This window comes from Pelobates fuscus, chromosome 1 (genome assembly GCF_036172605.1).
Source record: "Pelobates fuscus isolate aPelFus1 chromosome 1, aPelFus1.pri, whole genome shotgun sequence".
Taxonomy (NCBI): domain Eukaryota; kingdom Metazoa; phylum Chordata; class Amphibia; order Anura; family Pelobatidae; genus Pelobates; species Pelobates fuscus.
This window is the reverse complement of record NC_086317.1, coordinates 182,036,109-182,056,215: the sequence shown is the minus strand read 5'-3', so window position 1 is coordinate 182,056,215 and position 20,107 is coordinate 182,036,109. Positions and strand designations below refer to the sequence as shown.

The window sequence follows — 20,107 nt, the reverse complement described above, 5'->3', positions numbered from 1 at the left end:
GCGTCCATCAAGTTCAGCCTTCCTCACACCTGTTTTTTGCTGTTGATCCAAAAGAGAAGAAAAAAAAAAAAAAAAAAAAAAAAAAAAACCCCAGTTTGAAGCACAATTTTGCAACAAGCTAGGACAAAAAATTCCTTATTGACCCCAGAATGGCAGTGAGATTTATCCTTGAATCAAGCAGTTATTACCCTACATTGAAAGATTATATCCTTGAATATTCTGTCTTTGCAAGTATGCATCTAGTAGCTGTTTGAACATCTGTATGGACTCTGATAAAACCACTTCTTCAGGCAGAGAATTCCACATCCTGATTGTTCTTACAGTAAAAAAACCTTTCCTTTGCCTTAGACAATAATGCCCTCAATCACATCAAACCCTATAATTTAATGTACTAATCAATTATCAGCCCCAGTGTCAACTCCAGGCTAGGCAGTGCCCAAATCCCCCAGCCCCAATCACAAGAAAGTTCCAGCAGGTAAGTACCCTCTGTCACAACAAAAGTACTCTCTGTCACAACAAAGTGACCCCAACAGGCAGAATGTAACCCAAACTTTATAACCGGACCTTGGAATGGCCGGGTTTAACGTGGATAGTGATAGAATAGTCGAAGATTAGTCAAAGTCTAGGAAAACCAGAGATCAGGATAACGATAAGGAATAGCCGAGTCAGGAAACCTATATAAGGGGGCGTGTGTGGAGCGACCAACGTCCGACATGCCGTGCCGACGCCAGAAGTCGCCGCCAACCAGAGCACCTCCTTGCGGCCCCACGGAACTAAGGTAAGTTCCCCCTCTTCCAAAACCGCTCACCGGGAGGGAAGGACCTGGTTTATGAGGTCAACGAACATGAAAAGAAAGGAGTAAATGAGGAGCGTGAACATCCGAAGCTTCGACCCATGATCTCTCCTTAGGACCATACCCTTTCCAATCTATCAAATACTGTAGTTTACCACTAGAACACCTGGAATCCAGTATGGTTTTAACTTCATATTCTTCCTGTCCTTCTACCTGTAAAGAGGAAGGCTTGGATACCATTTTCATAAACCGGTTATGTACCAAAGGTTTCAATAGAGAGACATGGAAGGTGTTCTGAATCCTCAAAGAAGAAGGTAAGAGCAGTTTGTAGGACACAGGGTTGATCCTTCAGAGAATACTGAATGGTCAGATTTAACGAGGCACACACTTCATAGAAGGTACCTTCAATTTTAATTCAAACAAAAGAGCTGTGTGTAAACTTTTTCCAAAAGTGAAAAAACGACACACAGAGGTCAGAAATGGCGGTACCAGCTCCACCTAGGGGCATAACCCGATATTTGTTAAGAAAAAGACAATAAACACATTAATAGAGTCTCTACTGAATGTGATACTCCAACCTGGTTTTGATACACAAGTTAGAGAGGGTAGGTATAATACAAATAGTGATTCCTCTGAAAATAAGCTCAGACTATAGCCCAAATCGTCACTTGCAATAACTCCAAAAAGTGCCAGCAGCAGAGAAAAATAAATAAAAATTATTCTTTATTAGTATAAATTAAAATGAAAGGCACTATACATGGAAGACGATAAGCTTGATGGCTAGGGGTATATCAATCAATCATCTGGGAGTCTCAAAAATTGACTACAGCTCTTTCAACAACTATATATGTCCAAATGGGTGGGTACTATAAGGAGAGCCAGATAGGGAGAAAATTCCAAAATTAAAAATCGGTTAACTGATTCGGCTCATCCAACAGTAAACTAATAAAACAACCCAATAGAGAGTCTGTAAGTCATACACACTGGCTAACCATTAAAGATAGCAGGGACAGCAATACTTGTAAAATGAGAGACTATATCTAGAGTCTAACGCTGGGTATGTACACTTATAAGTCTTGGCAGAGCCCTTAATAGCCACTGATGAAATCCTCAATAATATAGCAGTAAAGCTCAAAATCAAAAAGATAATAAAAAGGAGGATACTGGACTCTTAAAGCCTATAGTTCCCAGAAGCAAACACCTTAAGAGTCTTCTATGGTTTCTTAACTGTTAGACCCTATGCCTCCTACATAAACACCTTCAAGGGTGTTCTATGCTGCCCCTAAGTATGTAACCAGAGAATCCTCATTAACTCCATTACAGCCTTCAAGTCTGTATAGAAAAGAGTCCGAGCTGCAAAAAAATATGCTTCCATAGTGATTAGAAAAGCTAAAAAGAGAGAACCCTCTGAACTACGGACTCGTGCAGATGCAGGACCGCGCGCGGCGGGAACAGAGGACCTCAGCCGTATCCCCCCTGAAGACACGCCCACCGGGCGGGGTGGACCAGGCCTGGCAGGAAAACGAGAATGGAAGGAGCGCAGAAGGCGAGGAGCGTGAACAGCGTCAGCGGAAATCCAACTGCGTTCCTCAGGCCCATACCCCTTCCAATGCACCAGGTACTGGAGGCGACCCTGGAGAAAACAAGAGTCAAACACAGCAGCCACCTCGAATTCCTCATGACCCTCCACAGAAACAGGAGGAGGAACATGTCGGGTATAACGGTTACACAGGAGTGGCTTCAACAAGGAGGTGTTAAAGACGTTAGGAATACGCAGGTTCATAGGAAGATCCAAGGCATATGAATCAGATTTAATTTTTTGCAAGACACAAAAAGGACCGATAAAACGGGGAGCCAGCTTCATAGAAGGCACACGAAGGTGGATATTGCGAGTGGAAAGCCACACTCTTTCACCCACAACATAGGATGGAGCCGCCCAGCGATGTTTGTCAGCTTGGACCTTTTAGCGAGCAGCAGAGTCCACCAAAGAACGCTGAACCTGCTCCCAGGTAGAACGTAAACCAGCCAAATGTTCATCCAGAACAGGCATGCCCTGTAAGGAGAATGCAGCCAGAAGAACAACAGGATGCTGGCCATAAACAACGTAGAAAGGGCTATTACCAGAAGATTCATGAGCAGCGTTATTACGAGCAAACTCAGCCCAAGGAAGCAGGTCAGCCCAATCGTTCTGATGGTGGGATACGAAACAACGAAGATACTGCTCTAAGGATTGGTTGGCTCGTTCAGCAGCTCCATTAGACGGAGGAAAACGAAAGAGAAATGCCCATTTCCGAACAAAAGGCTTTCCAGAACCTGGAAATAAACTGGCTACCCCTATCGGACACAATAGACTCTGGAATACCGTGTAACCGAAACACCTCCCTGGCGAAGATAGAAGCAAGTTCCTTGGATGAGGGTAATTTGACAAGAGACACAAAATGAGCCATCTTCGAAAATCTAATCAACAATAAAATCCATGGATAGATTGGACCAAGGCCTCTCGGGTATGGGTAACGGGTGCAACAACCCACAAGGAACTCTATGAGAAGACTTCATACTGGCACAAGTAACACATGCCCGTACGTGATCGGTGATGTCCTTGCGTAAGGAAGCCCACTAGAAATATCTAGAAACTGCTGTTAAGGTTTTAGTGATACCAGGATGTCTAGCAGTTTTGGTGTCATGATAGAGTGACATAATGTCCCGTCTTTCAGGAACATCAACAAACAGTTTATCAGCAGGTCTCTCTTTAGGTGCCATGTTTTGTTTAGCCCGTATGACTTGCAAGAGGGATGAAGAAATAGAGAGAACAGTAGTAGCTATTATTCTTTCCGGGGGAATGACAGGGGTATCATCAAACTCTTGTTTGTCGGTAGTTTCGAATTGTCTGGCCAGAGCGTTAGCTTTAGTGTTACGATCACTTGGTCTGTAGGTGATGATATAATTGAAACGAGATAAAAACAGTAACCACCTGGCCTGCCTAGAAGACAATCTTTTGGCATCACTAAGGTAGGAAAGGTTTTTATGATCCGTAAGTATAAGGATGGGATCCTTAGTACCCTCCAAAAGATGTCTCCACTCCTTAAGTGCTAAAACAATTGCAAGGAGTTCTCGATTGCCTATGTCATAATTCTTTTCGGCCTTGGACATCTGCTTAGAAAATAAACCACAAGGATGTAATGGCTTTTCAGGTGATTCCCTTTGAGACAAGACAGCACCTACCCCAATATTTGAAGCATCAACTTCAAGAACAAAAGGCAAAGAAGGGACAGGATGCTGTAAAATAGGAGCAGAGTTTTTAGTCATTCGGGTTATATTTGGTACAATGGAAGAAAAACCTTTAATAAAGCATCTATAATAGTTCGAAAAACCAAGAAAACCCTGAATGGCTTTCAAACCCTGAGGTAGAGGCCATTCTATGACAGCAGAAAGCTTCTTGGGATCCATACGAAAACCCTTAGCAGAAATTAGATACCCCAAGAACTGGACTTCGGATTGATCAAACAAACATTTTTCTAGTTTACAATAGAGACCATTAACAAGAAGGGTTTTAAAAACTAATTTAACATGCATGTGATGAGTATGCAAATCGGTTGAATATATTAATATGTCGTCCAAATGTGTGAATGTACTCTCGTAGGACATCATTAATAAATTCTTGAAACACTGCTGGGGCATTACAAAGACCAAAGGGCATCACAGTGTACTCGTAATGACCACTCCTAGTATTGAATGCAGTTTTCCATTCATGGTCCTTTTTTATACGTATGAGATTGTATGCACCTCTAAGGTCCAGCTTAGTAAACACAGTAGCTTGTTTAAGCCTGTCAAATAATTCCGTGATTAAAAGGTATAGGATAAGCATTTTTTATGGTGATTTTATTTATGATCGATACAAGGTCTTAAATCGCCCTCCTTCTTCGACACAAAGAAGAAACCAGCCCCTGCCGGAGAAGAGGATCTCCTTATAAACTCCTTTTGCAAAGATTCTCTGATATATTCTTCCATGACAAGGTTTTCTTGAGGAGACAATGGATACACCCTCCCTTTGGGAGGTATAGTGCCAGGTAACAAATCAATAGCACAATCGTAGGGTCTGTGAGGCGGTAACTTTTCAGCTTCCCTTTTATCGAAGACAGACTTAAGAGACATGTACTGAGGAGGTATAACAGTAGACAAAGGAGGAGTAGTAGGAACATTAATAGAATTTAAAGGGGTGATTTTAACGATACAAGACTCTTGACAGGCATCACTCCAATATACTATTTGTCCTGACTCCCAGTCAAAAATGGAATTGTGAGAACGCAACCATGGGTACCCTAACACGATGTGAGAGGAAGGAGAGGTGATGATCTGAAACAAATGGTTTCTGAGTGTAACAACCCTGTAGACATATGCAACGGTTCAGTTTCATGTGTGATAACTGGGGAGCATAATGGTCTACCATCTATGGCCTCAACGGCCAAAGGTGTCTTCTTCTCTCCAATGGGTATGTTGTGGGTTTTAACAAAGCCAGAATCTATGAAGTTCTCGGCCGCACCGGAATCAACCAGAGCTAGTATGTTCCCTGCTATGCTATTCTTTTCAAGATGCAGAGAAACAGGGAGAAGTAATCTGTTAAGAGGCAAATGTGGGGACTCAGATGTCACACCCTATACGGTCTTAGGTGCGATAGTTTTCCGGACACACAGGACATTCTTGTCGCATATGGCCCTTCCTACCACAGTACAGGCAAAGTCCCTCCTTTCTCCTATACAATTTTTCAGCATCAGAGAGCTTAGTAACCCCTAATTGCATGGGTTCCTCCTCTGATACCTTGGAACTCTTAGGATTAGCAACTCTAGGAGTATTAAAGGGACACTCCAGCTCATTGGAGTGGTCTGGGTGCCAACTCCCACTACCCTTAACCCTGCAAGTGTAATTATTGCAGTTTCTTTTAAACTGCAATAATTACCCTGCAGGGTTAAGTCCTCCCCTAGTGGCTGTCTATTAGACAGCCACTAGAGGGAACTTCCTGCTCTTTAGCACAGGTTTTCTGTGCTAGAGCGTCGCTGGACGTCCTCATGCTGTGTGAGGACCTCCAGCGTCGCTCTATTCCCCATAGGGAAGCATTGAAATTCATTTTCAATGCTTTCCTATGGGGTGCGCTAATGCATTAGGTCTCCTCGGCCGGCGGGCAGGATCAGTCTCGCCCACCGGCCGACGTAAGCAGAAGGAGGAGCAGTGGGGGAGGAGGAAGCAGCGACGTGGGGCATGTCGCTGCCTCTGGTAAGTCACTGAAGGGGTTTTCACCCCTTCAGCAACTGGGGATTGGGGGGTGGGAGGGGTCGTTTTCCTGGCACTGGAGTTTCCCTTTAAGTGTAACAAGGCGTCTATTCCTAGTCTTGGTATAGAGTCTGTCACGAATCCTATTGTCTATATCAATGAGATAGTCGATGAGATCTTCTAATGGTATAGGAAGATCCCTGGCCGCTACCTCATCCAATATAGTTTCAGATAGACTTTCCATGAATGCCGTAGTCAGCCCATTGTTGGTCCAATCTACCTGTGAAGCATGGGTACGGAATTGAATAGCATATTCGGCAACAGACTTAGATCCCTGTTTAATTCTCATTAATGCCCTGGCGGCATTCTTTGACCTTTTAGTTGTGTCAAAGGTTCTACGAAAAGCCGTAAGGAAACTATTGTAATCATGCACCATAGATCCATTAGCCTCCCAAACAGGATTTGCCCACTCAAGTGCTTTATCTGTAAGTTGGTGCATGAGGAAACCAACCTTAGACCTATCAGTGGGAAATGAACGTGGATACATTTCAAAGTGGAATTCCACTTGATTAAGGAATCCCCTGCATGTCTGAGCATCCCTTCCATACCTAGGAGGAGGAGTTAGATGTGCAGAAGCATTAGTGCATTGTACCGTCGGCATGGTAGATGTGTCTGGTACAAGGGGTGCAGAAGGTGTCTGGATGGCCTGAGCTATCTGATCCATACAATGATCCTGCTCTACAAATCTAGCCTCATGAGAAGCCATTTGTTGACCTAAATCTGCGGGGTCCATGGCCCTATCGTAATGTCACGGCAGTGTACCCCTACACGCAAGATTTAGTCCAACAAGAGACAAGATAAAGCAGATACGTCTTACCAGACCTTAGAATGGCCGGACTCGACGTAGAACAGAGAAGAGACAGAGTCGGGAACGAACCGTGGTCAAGGGAACAGAGAGACAGCGAAAACAAGAACTAGCCAAGGTCTGGTACACAGGAATCAGGAAGCCGGCAAACAAGACAAAGCAGGGATAAAGAGAAAAACTGAGTCAAATACAAAGCCACGGTCAAGCACGAAAAAAACACAACTGAACGATACAAGCGCTAAAGGGAACTGAATCAGAAACCACGATAGGGCAGGGAGTTAAGGGAAAGGTAAGTATAAATATCCTAGTATTTAATTTGATTGGCCCCTGTCATATCCACGCTCCCAAAACGTGAGTGTATGGGGAATGTGGAATGACAGTGGCCAATGGGAGACCGTTTCACATTTCGTCTCCCACTGTCCCTTTAAGAGTGCGCCCGAGACGTGCGGCGTGCTCTTAGAGCTAGGCGGGACACATGAACGGGTCTCGCTGTCAGTGGCCGCCTTCCTCTGAACTCCGGATGCAGGTGCAGGACCGCACGCGGCGGGAACAGAGGACCTCGGCCGGCCCCCGGAGAAGGTTAGTACCGCTACATCCCCACAGTACAGACAAAGCTCTTCTCTCCTTCAGTACTGTTTCTCAGCATCTAAGTGAGCCCTAATTGTATAGGTTCTGGAAGGGCCACAGTGGGCGTATTCCACCAGAGAACAATAATCCTGTGTCATGCTCAAGATGGTCTTTACGGCATTAGCTTTTCTTCCAGGGGGATCGAATGTTCTCCTGAAAGTGGCCACAAATTCCACATAGTTGTACTCTAACGGGTTATCATTCTCCCATAACGGGTTGGCCCAAACCAAAGCCCTATCCACCAGGAGGGTAAACATAAAGTCTAACTTAGCCCTATTGGTAGGATAGGCTCGGGACTGGTGCTCAAAGTGTATGCTAATTTGGTTTAGGAAACCACGGCATGCACTGTGATCTCCTCTGTAACGCGAGCGGGTGGTCATATGGGTAGATGTACCTACAGTGGCTACCTCCATGTTTGAGGTGTTAGCGACTGGGCCGTATTTGCTCCTCTGGCTGCAAATGTTCTGTACAATTAAGCAAGGTCTGCAACACAAGGGCAAATTGGTCCATACAGTGGTCTATCTCCTCAAAACGGTTCTTGTGGAATAACACCTGCAGGGTCCATGGCCCTATTGTAATGTCACGACAAAGTGACCCCAACAGGCAGAATGTAAACTAAAGTAGAAAACGTATTACTGGACCTTAGAAGGCTGGGTTTAACATGGATAGCGATAGAATAGTCGAGGAATAACCAAAGTCAAGGAAAACCGGAGATCATAACGATAAGGAATAGCCGAGTCAGGAAACCAGAAAACAGGATAAATGAGAAAACAAGCAGAGTCAGGATACCAGAAAGTAGAATAGTCAATAATATACAGGCCAAGTCAAATACTAAATAACACAGACAGGAATCAGTTTAGCACTAGAGGGAACATCTAGTGAACCACAATAAGGCACTGAACTAAAGCAAAATACTCTCTTTCATAGGGGAGCATCTTTTGCTTTAAATCCACGCCCCCAAAACATCGGGAGCGTGGAATACTTTGAATTTTCGCGGCACAGCCACTTTGACATCGCCGCATCATAAAAGGGTGCGTGTGTGGAGCGACCGGTGTCATGCCATGCCGATGCCAGGAGGAGTCGGCAACTGGAGCACCTCACGGAACTAAGGCCTGCTGAACTAAGGTAAGGTATCATGATACATAACAAACCCAAAATGTAATGCTCGGGTAACCTGGCAAGCATAAAAATGCCTACAATCCTCACAATTTCCAATAAGGCCCTCATGCTTCCCCCTACCCTAAATAAAGAACTCCTGCCACCCCTCGACATACTTGGTGACCTAGTGTTTCATCAGATGTAAATGAGCTGGCCTAGTGTTGGGATATTCTTCTGACCCTCTCTATGGTATGTTAGGTGGTGCCAGAGAGGGAGGAGCAGGGTTATTTCATATCATATTTTATCATTGCTTACTTAGTAAATTCCTTCTTGCACACAGGATCGGCAGGAAGCATTGAAAGGCCTATGGTTGGGGCGTGGCCAGCGACCGCATGGAGTAGTCGCACAGGGAGAGAGCTCCGCAACCACCGAGCACAAAGCTTACCAAACGAGCCTCGAGCGCAACAATTATAACGTACCTACCGGGTGCTGAAACCTCCCTGACCACCATGGCACCGTCCAAACAAACTAAAATGACGGACCCGATCCGGAATTCCAAAAAAGACCACCCGCGGCAAAAACAAGATGGCGCCGATCCGGAATCGCATCCTCTGAGCTCCGAAAATACTACAGAGGAGGAAGGTGACCAAATGCCCTGTGGAGAAGACCCAGTCACGAATCACAGCCTGCAAACTATGCTGCAAGCTCTAAAAGAATCTAAAAGAAATCCGGGAGGAAGTGCAAGACTTGGGAGAAAGAACGAACCGCTTAGAAAATAAAGTGGAAGAACTATGTTCAGCCCATAATGATGTGGTAGATCGCTTACAAACAATGGAAAATGAGCAAAACAGCATGAAAATTAAAATGGCAGACATGGAGGACAGGGCACGGAGAAACAATCTCCGCTTTAGGGGTATTCCTGACACAATAACAACGGAAGCTCTGCCCCAATACCTATGTTCTATGTGCTCCACTCTAGCACCGCAGCTGGAGGCCGCAGCCTGGACCCTGGATAGAGTCCATAGGCTTCCTAGGCCAGCCAGGTTCACGGCAGACACACCTAAGGACGTGATAGCGCGCTTCCATTACTACACATCAAAGGAAGCTATTTTATCAGCCACAAGAAAAATGGAACATCTACCGGAGCCCTACCAAAACATAAATATCTACGCAGATCTGTCAGCGGCTACCATGTCTAAAAGGAGAGAATTTATTAATATCACCAAGACCCTGAGAAACCACCAGATTCCATACAGATGGGGTTACCCAACCAAACTACTGGTATGGCACAGAGGCAAGACGGAGGCGATTCTGGAACCCGATGGCGGCATGAAGAAACTCCAAGAATGGGGCCTACACCATAACATGGGTCAGCCTTCCCCTCAGAAAACACAGCCGAAGAAAATGAGAGCTGAGTGGGTCATGGTGGGCTCTCCATCACGCCCGAATATGCACACAGAGGACTGATTCCATGGGCCCTTTCTGACTCCCCGGACTCGCAACACCTTTGTTCTTTATATGCACAAAAGTTTACTTATCTGGTAATAATTTTATAGGTAAAAGACATGATGAGATGTAAATAGTTTATAGATCTGGGAATGTATACTTGAGATGTATTAGTCTATGAATAAGTTACTAGCCGTTTACGGCCTAATGTTAGTAAGTACACACCGCATAATTGGTCATCTAATAGCTACCCGAGCAACGGCATAGTCGCTAGAAGATATTAGACAGAAGGCAGATATGCGTCACTTCCACGGGCCACCTAAGTGTACATGTTCTGATATTACATGACTAACCTCTGCTATAGGGAATATATACATGTCAATGTTTTTTATGTGTACAGGATATCAAAAGCATACGGCCTAGTGACCGGACACGCATGACGCATACTTAGCTAACTGATACAAGCCCTGGCAGTACCGCGGCACTCAGTAGCTTACAGACATAAGCCCAACACGTGGTGCATCCCAGCGCCACTTAACAGATGCATAAGTTCAAGGGAAGCACTTTTGCAGCACAAAAACAAAGGAAATTAATGACAAAAAAAAAAATTATATAAAAAAAATTTTTTTGACAAAAAACAAAAAACAAAAATATGTTTGATATTTGATGTTACTGTCTAACAATGTTAACACTTCAGGTGGTGATCTGATCTGAGGATACCACGTTTACAATATACTCCTTAAATGTGAAGGGACTTAACAGCCCATTGAAACGACATCTAGCTGTCAAAACCATGCATAAATCTAAAGCAGCTATTGTATGCTTTCAGGAGACCCATCTCTGCAACCGTAAACCGCTCCAACTCCAATCCAAACAATACCCCCAAACGTTTCATGCGTACTCCCCACATAAATCAAGAGGGGTCGCGATATTTTTCCATAAAGATTGGCTGTTCCAAGAGAGTAAAAGATTCACAGACCCGTTGGGTAGACTTCTAATACTAGTAGGCAACCTAAATGGCATGCAAATTACCATCGCATCGCTGTACGCACCGAATGAGGCCCAAATCCCTTTCATCCGCAAAGCCCTGAAACAAATAGAATCCATAAAACAAGGTCACACTATAATATGTGGGGACTTCAACTGCACCCTGGACCCGACCTTAGATATTAAGAGAGAACTTAACAAACCACCCACTCCGCACGCCATCTCGAATTGCACTGAATTCACCAAACTCCTATTATTATTATTATTATTATTATTATTGCCATTTATATAGCGCCAACAGATTCCGTAGCGCTTTACAATATTTTGAGAGGGGGGATGTAACAATAAATAAGACAATTACAAGAAAACTTACAGGAACAATAGGTTGAAGAGAACCCTGCTCAAATGAGCTTACAGTCTATAGGAGGTGGGGTATTAGAAAAACATTAGGATAGGAAATATCAGGTAGGAGTGAAGCAGAGCTGGAGAAGAGAGCAAAGCACTATCCCATAGGAGAGAGCAAGAGACAGGTATGTAAGGGAGAGATTACTCTGGGAGGCCATACGCTTTCCTGAAGAGATGGGTTTTCTCCAACAACCTCTATGACACTTGGAGATCGACATATCCAACGGAAAAGGACTACACTTTCCTATCTCAGGTACATGGAACGTACACTAGAATAGATCTCTGTCTCGTGGATAAAGCCACCCTGTCTAACATTGAGGAAATCAAAATAGGGCAACGTACATGGTCGGACCATGCCCCTCTGTCCATTACGTTTAGAACTCTATCAGGCTAGAGGGAGAGGAAAATGGAGACTCAATGAGAGCTTATTAGACGATACAAAAATACTTGAAACAATTCACAAAGAAGTATCAGAATACTTCTTACACAATGTGACAGACTCCATGCCAATACAAACCGTGTGGACGGCTCATAAAGCGGCAATACGAGGTGTATTTATTAGAGAAGGTTCTAAACTAAAAAAATACACGAATGACAAATATAAATCGTTACAAATAAAACTACAATCTTTAGAAACACTGAATAAAGCCAACCCGACTAAATTCATTAGCACACAAATTAGTGAGATCCAGAAGAAAATGCACACACTTGATCTTGGGACAACCGAACGATGGATCAGATCCCTAAGGTTAAAACACTACACCTTCGGCAACAAGGCAGGGAGAGCACTAGCTCAAAGACTCAAAGCTAAACAACTACAATCCAAAATCCCGTATATAGAATCTGCCACGAAAGGTAAACTATACAACCCCTTAGACATTGTCAACGAGCTCTCATGCTATTATGATAAGCTATATAACCTGAAAAACGACACCAACCTACCACAACCAAACACCAAAGACATCGAATCCTTTCTTAAAGACATATCTCTACCACGTCTCACACCACAAGCGAGCGAACAGCTAGACACCCCCTTCACTGAAGTAGAAATCAGAAAGGCCATCCAGTCCCTGCCCAAACACAAAGCCCCTGGCCCAGATGGATTATCCAATTATTATTATTATAAAACAGAACCACTGCTCACACCCCACCTCACCAACCTCTTTAATGCGATAAAACAATCGGGGGATCTCCTAATGGAAATGTTAGAAGCTCACGTAATTACACTACCAAAGCCGGGTAAACCACCCACGCACTGTGAAAATCTTCAGCCCATTTCCCTGCTCAATGCAGATATTAAACTCTATGCGAAACTATGGGCAACACGATTAAAAGCACACCTACCAGAGTTAGTCTCAGAAGAGCAGGCAGGCTTTGTTCCGGGCAGGCAAGCAGGTGATAACACCAGACATTTCATAAACGTAATCAATTGGGCGAAAACTAGCCGTCAATCGGGCACGGTTCTAGCGCTTGACGCCGAGAAGGCGTTTGACCGCTTAAATTGGGGCTACATGGAGATAACACTTCGCAGAATGGGTCTCACACCCCAAACATTAACAGGCTTAATGGCTCTATACAAATACCCATCAGCAAGGGTATTCAACTCGGGCTTCCTCTCAGACACATTTTCAATTAGCAATGGCACACGCCAGGGGTGCCCGCTATCCCCACTCCTATTTATACTGTGCCTGGAACCGCTTATACTACATATTAAATCCCACCAAGGTATAGAGGGTATCTCTACTCCAGCAGGTGTCCAAAAACTGGCACTCTTCGCTGTTGACGTGCTCCTATTTCTTACTAATCCCACACTCTCTATTCCAAACCTGATGAACCTCCTAACAGTATATGGGCACAATTCCTACTATAGAAATAACCTAAAAAAAACACAAGCACTGCCGATAGGCGTCCCCACCCATACGCTCCATACGCTTAAAAACTGTCACCCTTTCGATTGGAGGAAAACCTCTCTAAAATATCTAGGCATTAACCTGACCAAGTCCACCTCACACCTCGCCTTGGAAAATCATGCACCACTAATTTACAAACTACAGACTCAACTAGATGCATGGCAAAACCTAGAAATTTCTTGGCTGGGAAGGATCAATGCTGTTAAGATGATGGCGCTTCCTCTCATCCTATACCTATTCCGCACCATACCCATAACATTAGGGGACAAACTTCTAAACAAATTCCAAAACCTCTTCAATACATATATATGGAAGAAAAAACACCCAAGAATAGCCAAACGTCTCACATGGTTGTCACCTAATAAAGGTGGTCTGGGTGTCCCGAACGTCAGAGCATACTATAAAGCAGCGGTTATGACGCAAGGGCTGGACGTACTCTACTGCCCCACGCCGCCGATATGGGTATCTTTAGAAAATGCATGTATACGGCCATACACATTAGACTCCCTGCTACGCTCATTCTCAACATGGGACCCCACAAAACACAAACCTATGGACAGCACTAAATTCTTAATACGTAGTTGGAGAAAATGGGCAAATCCCCTCACGGGAGTGGACAACACTCTATATTTTGCTCCAATACGGACTATTTCAGAACTCTCCATAAATATCAATATGGTATATAACCCATGGTTACAAAAAGGCATTAACTCAGTGTCACAGCTTTTTACAGATGAGGGACTTAAAACCTTCCCCGATCTTCAGGAGGAATTCGCACTACCATCTAGGGATCTATACCTGTACCTAAGACTAAAACACATTTTTCAAACGTTGCACATAACTCAGTGCGACACCTCCCAACTCACTCATTTTGGTCTCTGCTGCACGGGCCAACGGCCATTAATGAAACACTTATCCCTATGTTACAGGGCATTAAATGATGGAGACCCACTGACTACACACAACTATATCATACAATGGGAGACCGACCTCCACGTCACCATCCCCATCCCGCTTTGGCTACAGGCCATGCAGACAACAAGAAAAGCATCCCACAGCTTGTCTCTATGGGAGGCATACACTAAAATGCTTATGAGATGGTACCTAGTACCGACCAGGTTAGCAGCTATGTACCCATCAACCTCGCACTTTTGCTGGAGATGTGAACTAGATATTGGCAATATACAACACATATTCTGGGGTTGCCCACTACTGGAAAATTTTTGGAAAACTGTAAGCAAAGCTGTGGATAGCATAGCGTCTCACAAAATCCCGTTCACTCCAGACTGCTACCTTCTCCACCTTTCCCCTGAACTTCTCTCTGACAAGTCCAACCATGTTCTTTTAAACATAATGACGGCAGCAAAAACTAGCATAGCCGCACATTGGAAGAGCAAACATGTACCCTCTCCCACAGAGGTCTGGAACAGACTTGAGACTATAGCAGACTTCGAACAGATGGCATACAAATTAGATGGACATCCCAACGCATATGCCAAAGACTGGCTTAGTTGGACAACCCACAGCACATCGTTAAGAATGCTTACATAGAGATAACGCCTTATGGATTGCACTTGACTATCCCCTCCCCGCATACCCCCCACGTAGGGACAGGTTAAGTAATTTAACCGAACATATAATGCGAGTAGTAGGTGTACAATTGTTGGTGCTAGACTGGTCAGGGCGCATGTGGATAGAATAAAAGATGAGTAAGCTGTGCTGTACCACGCATGTTCTCCTATCAGATACATGGTATACGACATTTCACTGTGCCCACTGCCTGATGTCAATAATTGTCAATAATTGTGGATACTTGTTAATAATTATAAATGATGTCAATACGCTGTAAACAATACTTTGATGTATACTAAGGATGTAACAGTACTTTCCCCCCTCCCTTCTTCCTTTCTGTACCCCTTACATTATTTTCATGTAAAACCAATAAAAAGGAAACATGGAAAAAAAAAAAGAAAGGCCTATGGTTAAAAATGCATCCAGCCCACCTGCTAACATTTCTGTCTATTTTGTACACTACGACTATTAGTGGCTAGTGGCCCAGACATTGATTGTAACATTTTGAAGTTGAGGTGAGGCCCTACAGTGAGTAAGGCCTTAAGCAATTATCTATTTAACACCATGGCTACCTCTGACTGCATTCAGGGCTGGAGCTACAGAAAGTTGTCACAGGCAGCTGCCTTAGGTTGCACCAGGCCGGTTGCCCAATTTCAAAAGACAGGTCGGATACATAACTCCCCCCTCCTTCCTGTCAATATCTGTAAAGTGACCTTCTTTTCCATGTCTGACAAGGAACTTCTTGCTGGTGGGGAGGGGGAAGAGCAATGGGCAGACACATGGGGGAGTAAAAGACACAAAAGGATTAAGCGATATAAAGAGGTTAAGAGACACAGAACAACCTCACACTACTTGACATCTGCCAGGCCCGGAAGAACCTGCCATATTGCCTTGGATGCTGATGGACTTAAGGTGATAAATACCACAGGAAATTCGGGTAACATTTTATGTAAGATGGATATAATATCGACTAATGTTTCTACCTTACATCTACCCTGGGGCTGCCATTCAACAAAGGAAACACAGGAGCTTAAAGCACCACTAGAGTCCCAGGAAAAACGAATTTTCTGGGCACTATATAGTCCTTAGGTCCCCTCCACCCTCAGAGCCCCCCTACCACTGGGCTGAAGCCACTTACCTTAATCCAGCGCCGGGCTCTGTCAGCGCTGGTGACCTCTTCTCCCCCTCCGACGTCAGCTCCCAAGTGGATCCAAATGTGCATGCTTTCCTATTTAGCGTCGCGGAAGCGCCTCTAGCGACTGTCAGGAAGACAGCCACAAGAGGCTGGATTAACCCTGCAATGTAAACCTAGCAGTTTCTCTGAAACTGCTAGGTTTACAGCTGCAGGGTTAAAACCTGGGGGACCTGGCACCCAGACCACTTCATTGAGCTAACGTGGTCTGGGTGACTATAGTGGTCCTTTAATATTGATACCATCTTGTACATAAGTTAGGTTCTGAGGTCACAACTAGGCCAAGATCTATGGACTAATTACGTTAGATGCTTGGTTGGCTCCACTGCTGGCGGGAGTAGTCTGGCATATCTCCTTTAGAAATGAAAATACACAGAACCAATTGCTGTGGAATGCAACTGGTTACCACCAAGTGTCTGATATTTGCAAGACATCATGCATTCCCCCTGCTCTAAGCTCCTACGGTACCTTACAACAGTAGCCCCAAAACATAACTCTCTCCAACAACGTATACATCCCCAGATGGAGCTAGTTTCCAAGAGCACAATGTACCCAGCCCAAATATTCATTGAGTGTAATTTAGCCTTGCCATGGCCATTTACTGATCCCGCACAGAGTACCTGGCTGCCACCGGCTAACGACCAGTCACCGAAAAGGACTCCGCCTTAGTACGGAAAAGAGGGCTTGCTCTGGTATTTGTATTTAGTTGCACTGGAGGTGTCATAATTATTGTGAAAAAATATATATTTTCCACACTTTTTAACATTTTATTCATACGCAATTTTGCGTTAGATAAACATATAGGATACTAAATGACAGCACTTTTTGTCCTTTAAAAAAAAAAAAAAAAAGCATATAAGATGTATGAAGGCACTTAAAGAAAAAAACCTTTAAATTATGGTTGAACAAACGTATAGCACAAATTCTAGGTTTTGTTTTGGCTCAGAACTAATATAACTAAGCACTTAACCCCTTAAACACGGCAATCAGCTCATCAAAAAATCTGAGTGAAGCCACAGGTATCCACTGTGTGAGTAGATATTTAAAAGTCAGGGGTGACTAAAATTGCCACATTTAACTCTGCTCTCAACAAATCTGCAGGGCTTTCCATGCCATCCTACAGTAATTTAAGCAAACTCTGTGTAGCAATGCATGGGACATTCGAACGTGATTAAGGATTAAGTTAAAGTTGTTTTGGTGCTTAGAGTATCCCTTTAACCCCTTAAGGACCAAACTTCTGGAATAAAAGGGAATCATGACATGTCACACATGTCATGTGCCCTTAAGGGCTTAAAGGGACACTATAGTCACCAGAACAACTACAGCGTATTGAATTTGTTCTGGTGAGTAGAATCATTACCTTCAGGCTTTTTGCTGTAAACACTGTCTTTTCAGAGAAAATGCAGTGTTTACATTACAGCCTATTGATAACTTCACTGGCCACTCCTCAGATAGCTGTTTGAGATCCTTCCTGGGTCATGGCTGCCTAAAATGCATCCAAACATTCAGTATCTCCTCCCTCTGCATGCAGACACTGAACTTTCCTCAGATTTATTGATTCAATTCACCTCTATGAGGAGATGCTGATTGGGCAAGGGCTGTGTTTGAATCATGCTGGCTCTGCCCCTGATCTGACTCCTTGTCAGTCTCAGCCAATCCTATGGGGAAGCATTGTGAGTGGATCAGACTACCACTTCTCATGATGTCAGCAGACTGCTTGTTTTACTGTGTCTAACAGCATGCAGAGTTACAGCTTCTGGCTTGTAAGATTTTTACTATATTTATGAAGGCATGAGGGGTACAGGGGGGCTAGATGGTGGTTTTAACACTATAGGGTCAGGAATACATGTTTGTGTTCCTGACCCTATAGTGATCCTTTAAGTTTTCACATTTTACATCAGCCATCAATTATACACAAAACCTATAGAGTTTCTAATTATGACATACACAAATGAAGGCTATGAAACCTTGTTGGATCTTTAAAAGCATGCTCAAACTTATAGCACTGCAAATATGGTGCACATTCTGGAAAGGCAGGAAGAGAAGAATGTTTCAGTGATTACCTGAAGGCTCTAAGACCATGAGAAAAGATGATTACTGGCTTTCTGTCATTTCCAGCCACAAAGGGGGCATTCCACGCAACTGGAATTCGAGAGTAGCCTATCGGCAGCAAAAGAATGGGAAAATGGTAATAGTTAATATTATATGTATTACTAATGATACTGATTGATTGATTGTTTCTTTTAAAATCAGCACATTTCCCAGGCTATTGGTTCAAGAAGCAATCTCATTGCCATTATGGAGTCAAGAAAGAATGTGTGCCCTTTTTGTGGCATAATTGGAAATGGCTACAATTGTTTTTTTTTGCCTTTTTTTGGATCAACAGCATAAAAGATTGGGTTTCAAAGGTTAAACTTAACCTCTTAGCGCCACAGGGTGTACTATGCTGCCCGCAATGCTGAGCTGAAGCGGTGGTCTGAGTTGCTCCGATTTCGGGGGCAGCCTGACAACCCAGGCAGTCCCTCTGCAGCCAACAAGGTTCCGCCACGCCATGTGATTCTGATGTAATCACGATCTTATGGACGGATAGCCGTCTAGGTAGCTACCTACAGGGGGACTGCTTGGATTACCAGGCAGTCCATGTAATGCTGAAATAAAGCGGGAATTTTTTTTTATTATAAATATGGGAAATAAATGTTTATTGAAGTATAAGGATGAAATTAGATATATATGTTGCAAGCCCATTTGGCCTGAATTTGTGGAAGGAGTTATGATCCTATATCCCTACCCCCCCTACTTACCTTTGTCGTGCAAGCTGTTCGTCTTCTCCATAGCAACCAGCACTTCCGGTCCGTTGTACCCGCCAAAGTCAGTCTCCAGCAAGCAGTCCGGCGCCAGCAGCTCCTGCCTCCGTCTTCTGTGCCCGGCCACGGCTTCTACCTGACTTCCCTACTCGTTACTCGGCTTCCGGTCACGAGACTGGCACATCCACGTAAGCTTAACGTGGGAAATGGCATTCGGCTACTTACCTATTCGTGAAATTACGCTGTTCGTGTACTTCCGCGTTCGTGCGGAACGCGGAATACACACGTTTTTGTTTTCACTTTCGTTTTATCAATTTACCATACGCACATACTTACCCTACGTTCATCTGTTCTTTCGTATGTTCGTACAGCCGAACACGTTCAAACGGTTTTTCATGCAACCTTTCGTTAATTTCCACTTTACAGATGCAGCTGATTGTTCAATTGGCTTTCATTTAAATCTTTTTTGTATGTTCCATTTACCGAATGCAGGAGTTCTTTCTATTTATAGTACTCTTTTTCATTCATTTAACCGAATGCAAGGGGCTACAGTGTTTAATTTACTAATCTACTGTAAATATATCTAGTTATGCCATTTACTTAAACCAAGCACTCACATTATTTTATCCTATATGTTGTTACGTGTTATTATATGGCTCTTACAGTCACCACTGGTTAATATATGTGTTTCACAAATTCCTGTCCATGGTCACATAATTGTGGGACACCTATTTTTCACAGGGTAATCTCATTAAAGGCACAGTTTGGCCACTTTCTTTTTATAAGTTACGTATAAAATAAACCTCCCGGCAATATTATCTAACCCTGCGGGGACTTAGGCTATTTCTACTTTCACTAATGTATTAATCTTCTTCGCATCTAAGGTCACTAAGCTCATAGGTTAAGCCCTTACGGTCCTTTGTCATTACAAAAGACCTTATATACTGGTTCCTTACACTCATACTGCATATGTTTTTAGGTTCTACTACTTTCCTCCAAACAGTCTTCAAGAAGTGATATCCCAGTACCCTGTATTACTGTATCAGGTAAGAAGGTTTACCAGTTCTCTTTTCCCTCGAGGCCTCATTCAGCCTCCACAGCCTCATTCAGCCTCCCCACCTCCCAAAGTGGGTTCTAAACTTC

The 20,107-nt window shown here is 43.8% G+C and overlaps 1 protein-coding gene across 1 annotated transcript in view; it reads right to left on the bottom strand.

The window, feature by feature from the left end:
- The window catches only part of LOC134609480 (platelet-activating factor acetylhydrolase 2, cytoplasmic-like), a 165,250-nt gene that overhangs the window by 134,269 nt on the left and 10,874 nt on the right, over positions 1-20,107 (bottom strand). Inside the window, exon 3 of the mRNA XM_063453151.1 lies at positions 18,224-18,320. Within this exon, the coding sequence (XP_063309221.1) occupies positions 18,224-18,320 (97 nt within the window). The remainder of the gene's footprint in view (positions 1-18,223; positions 18,321-20,107) is intronic.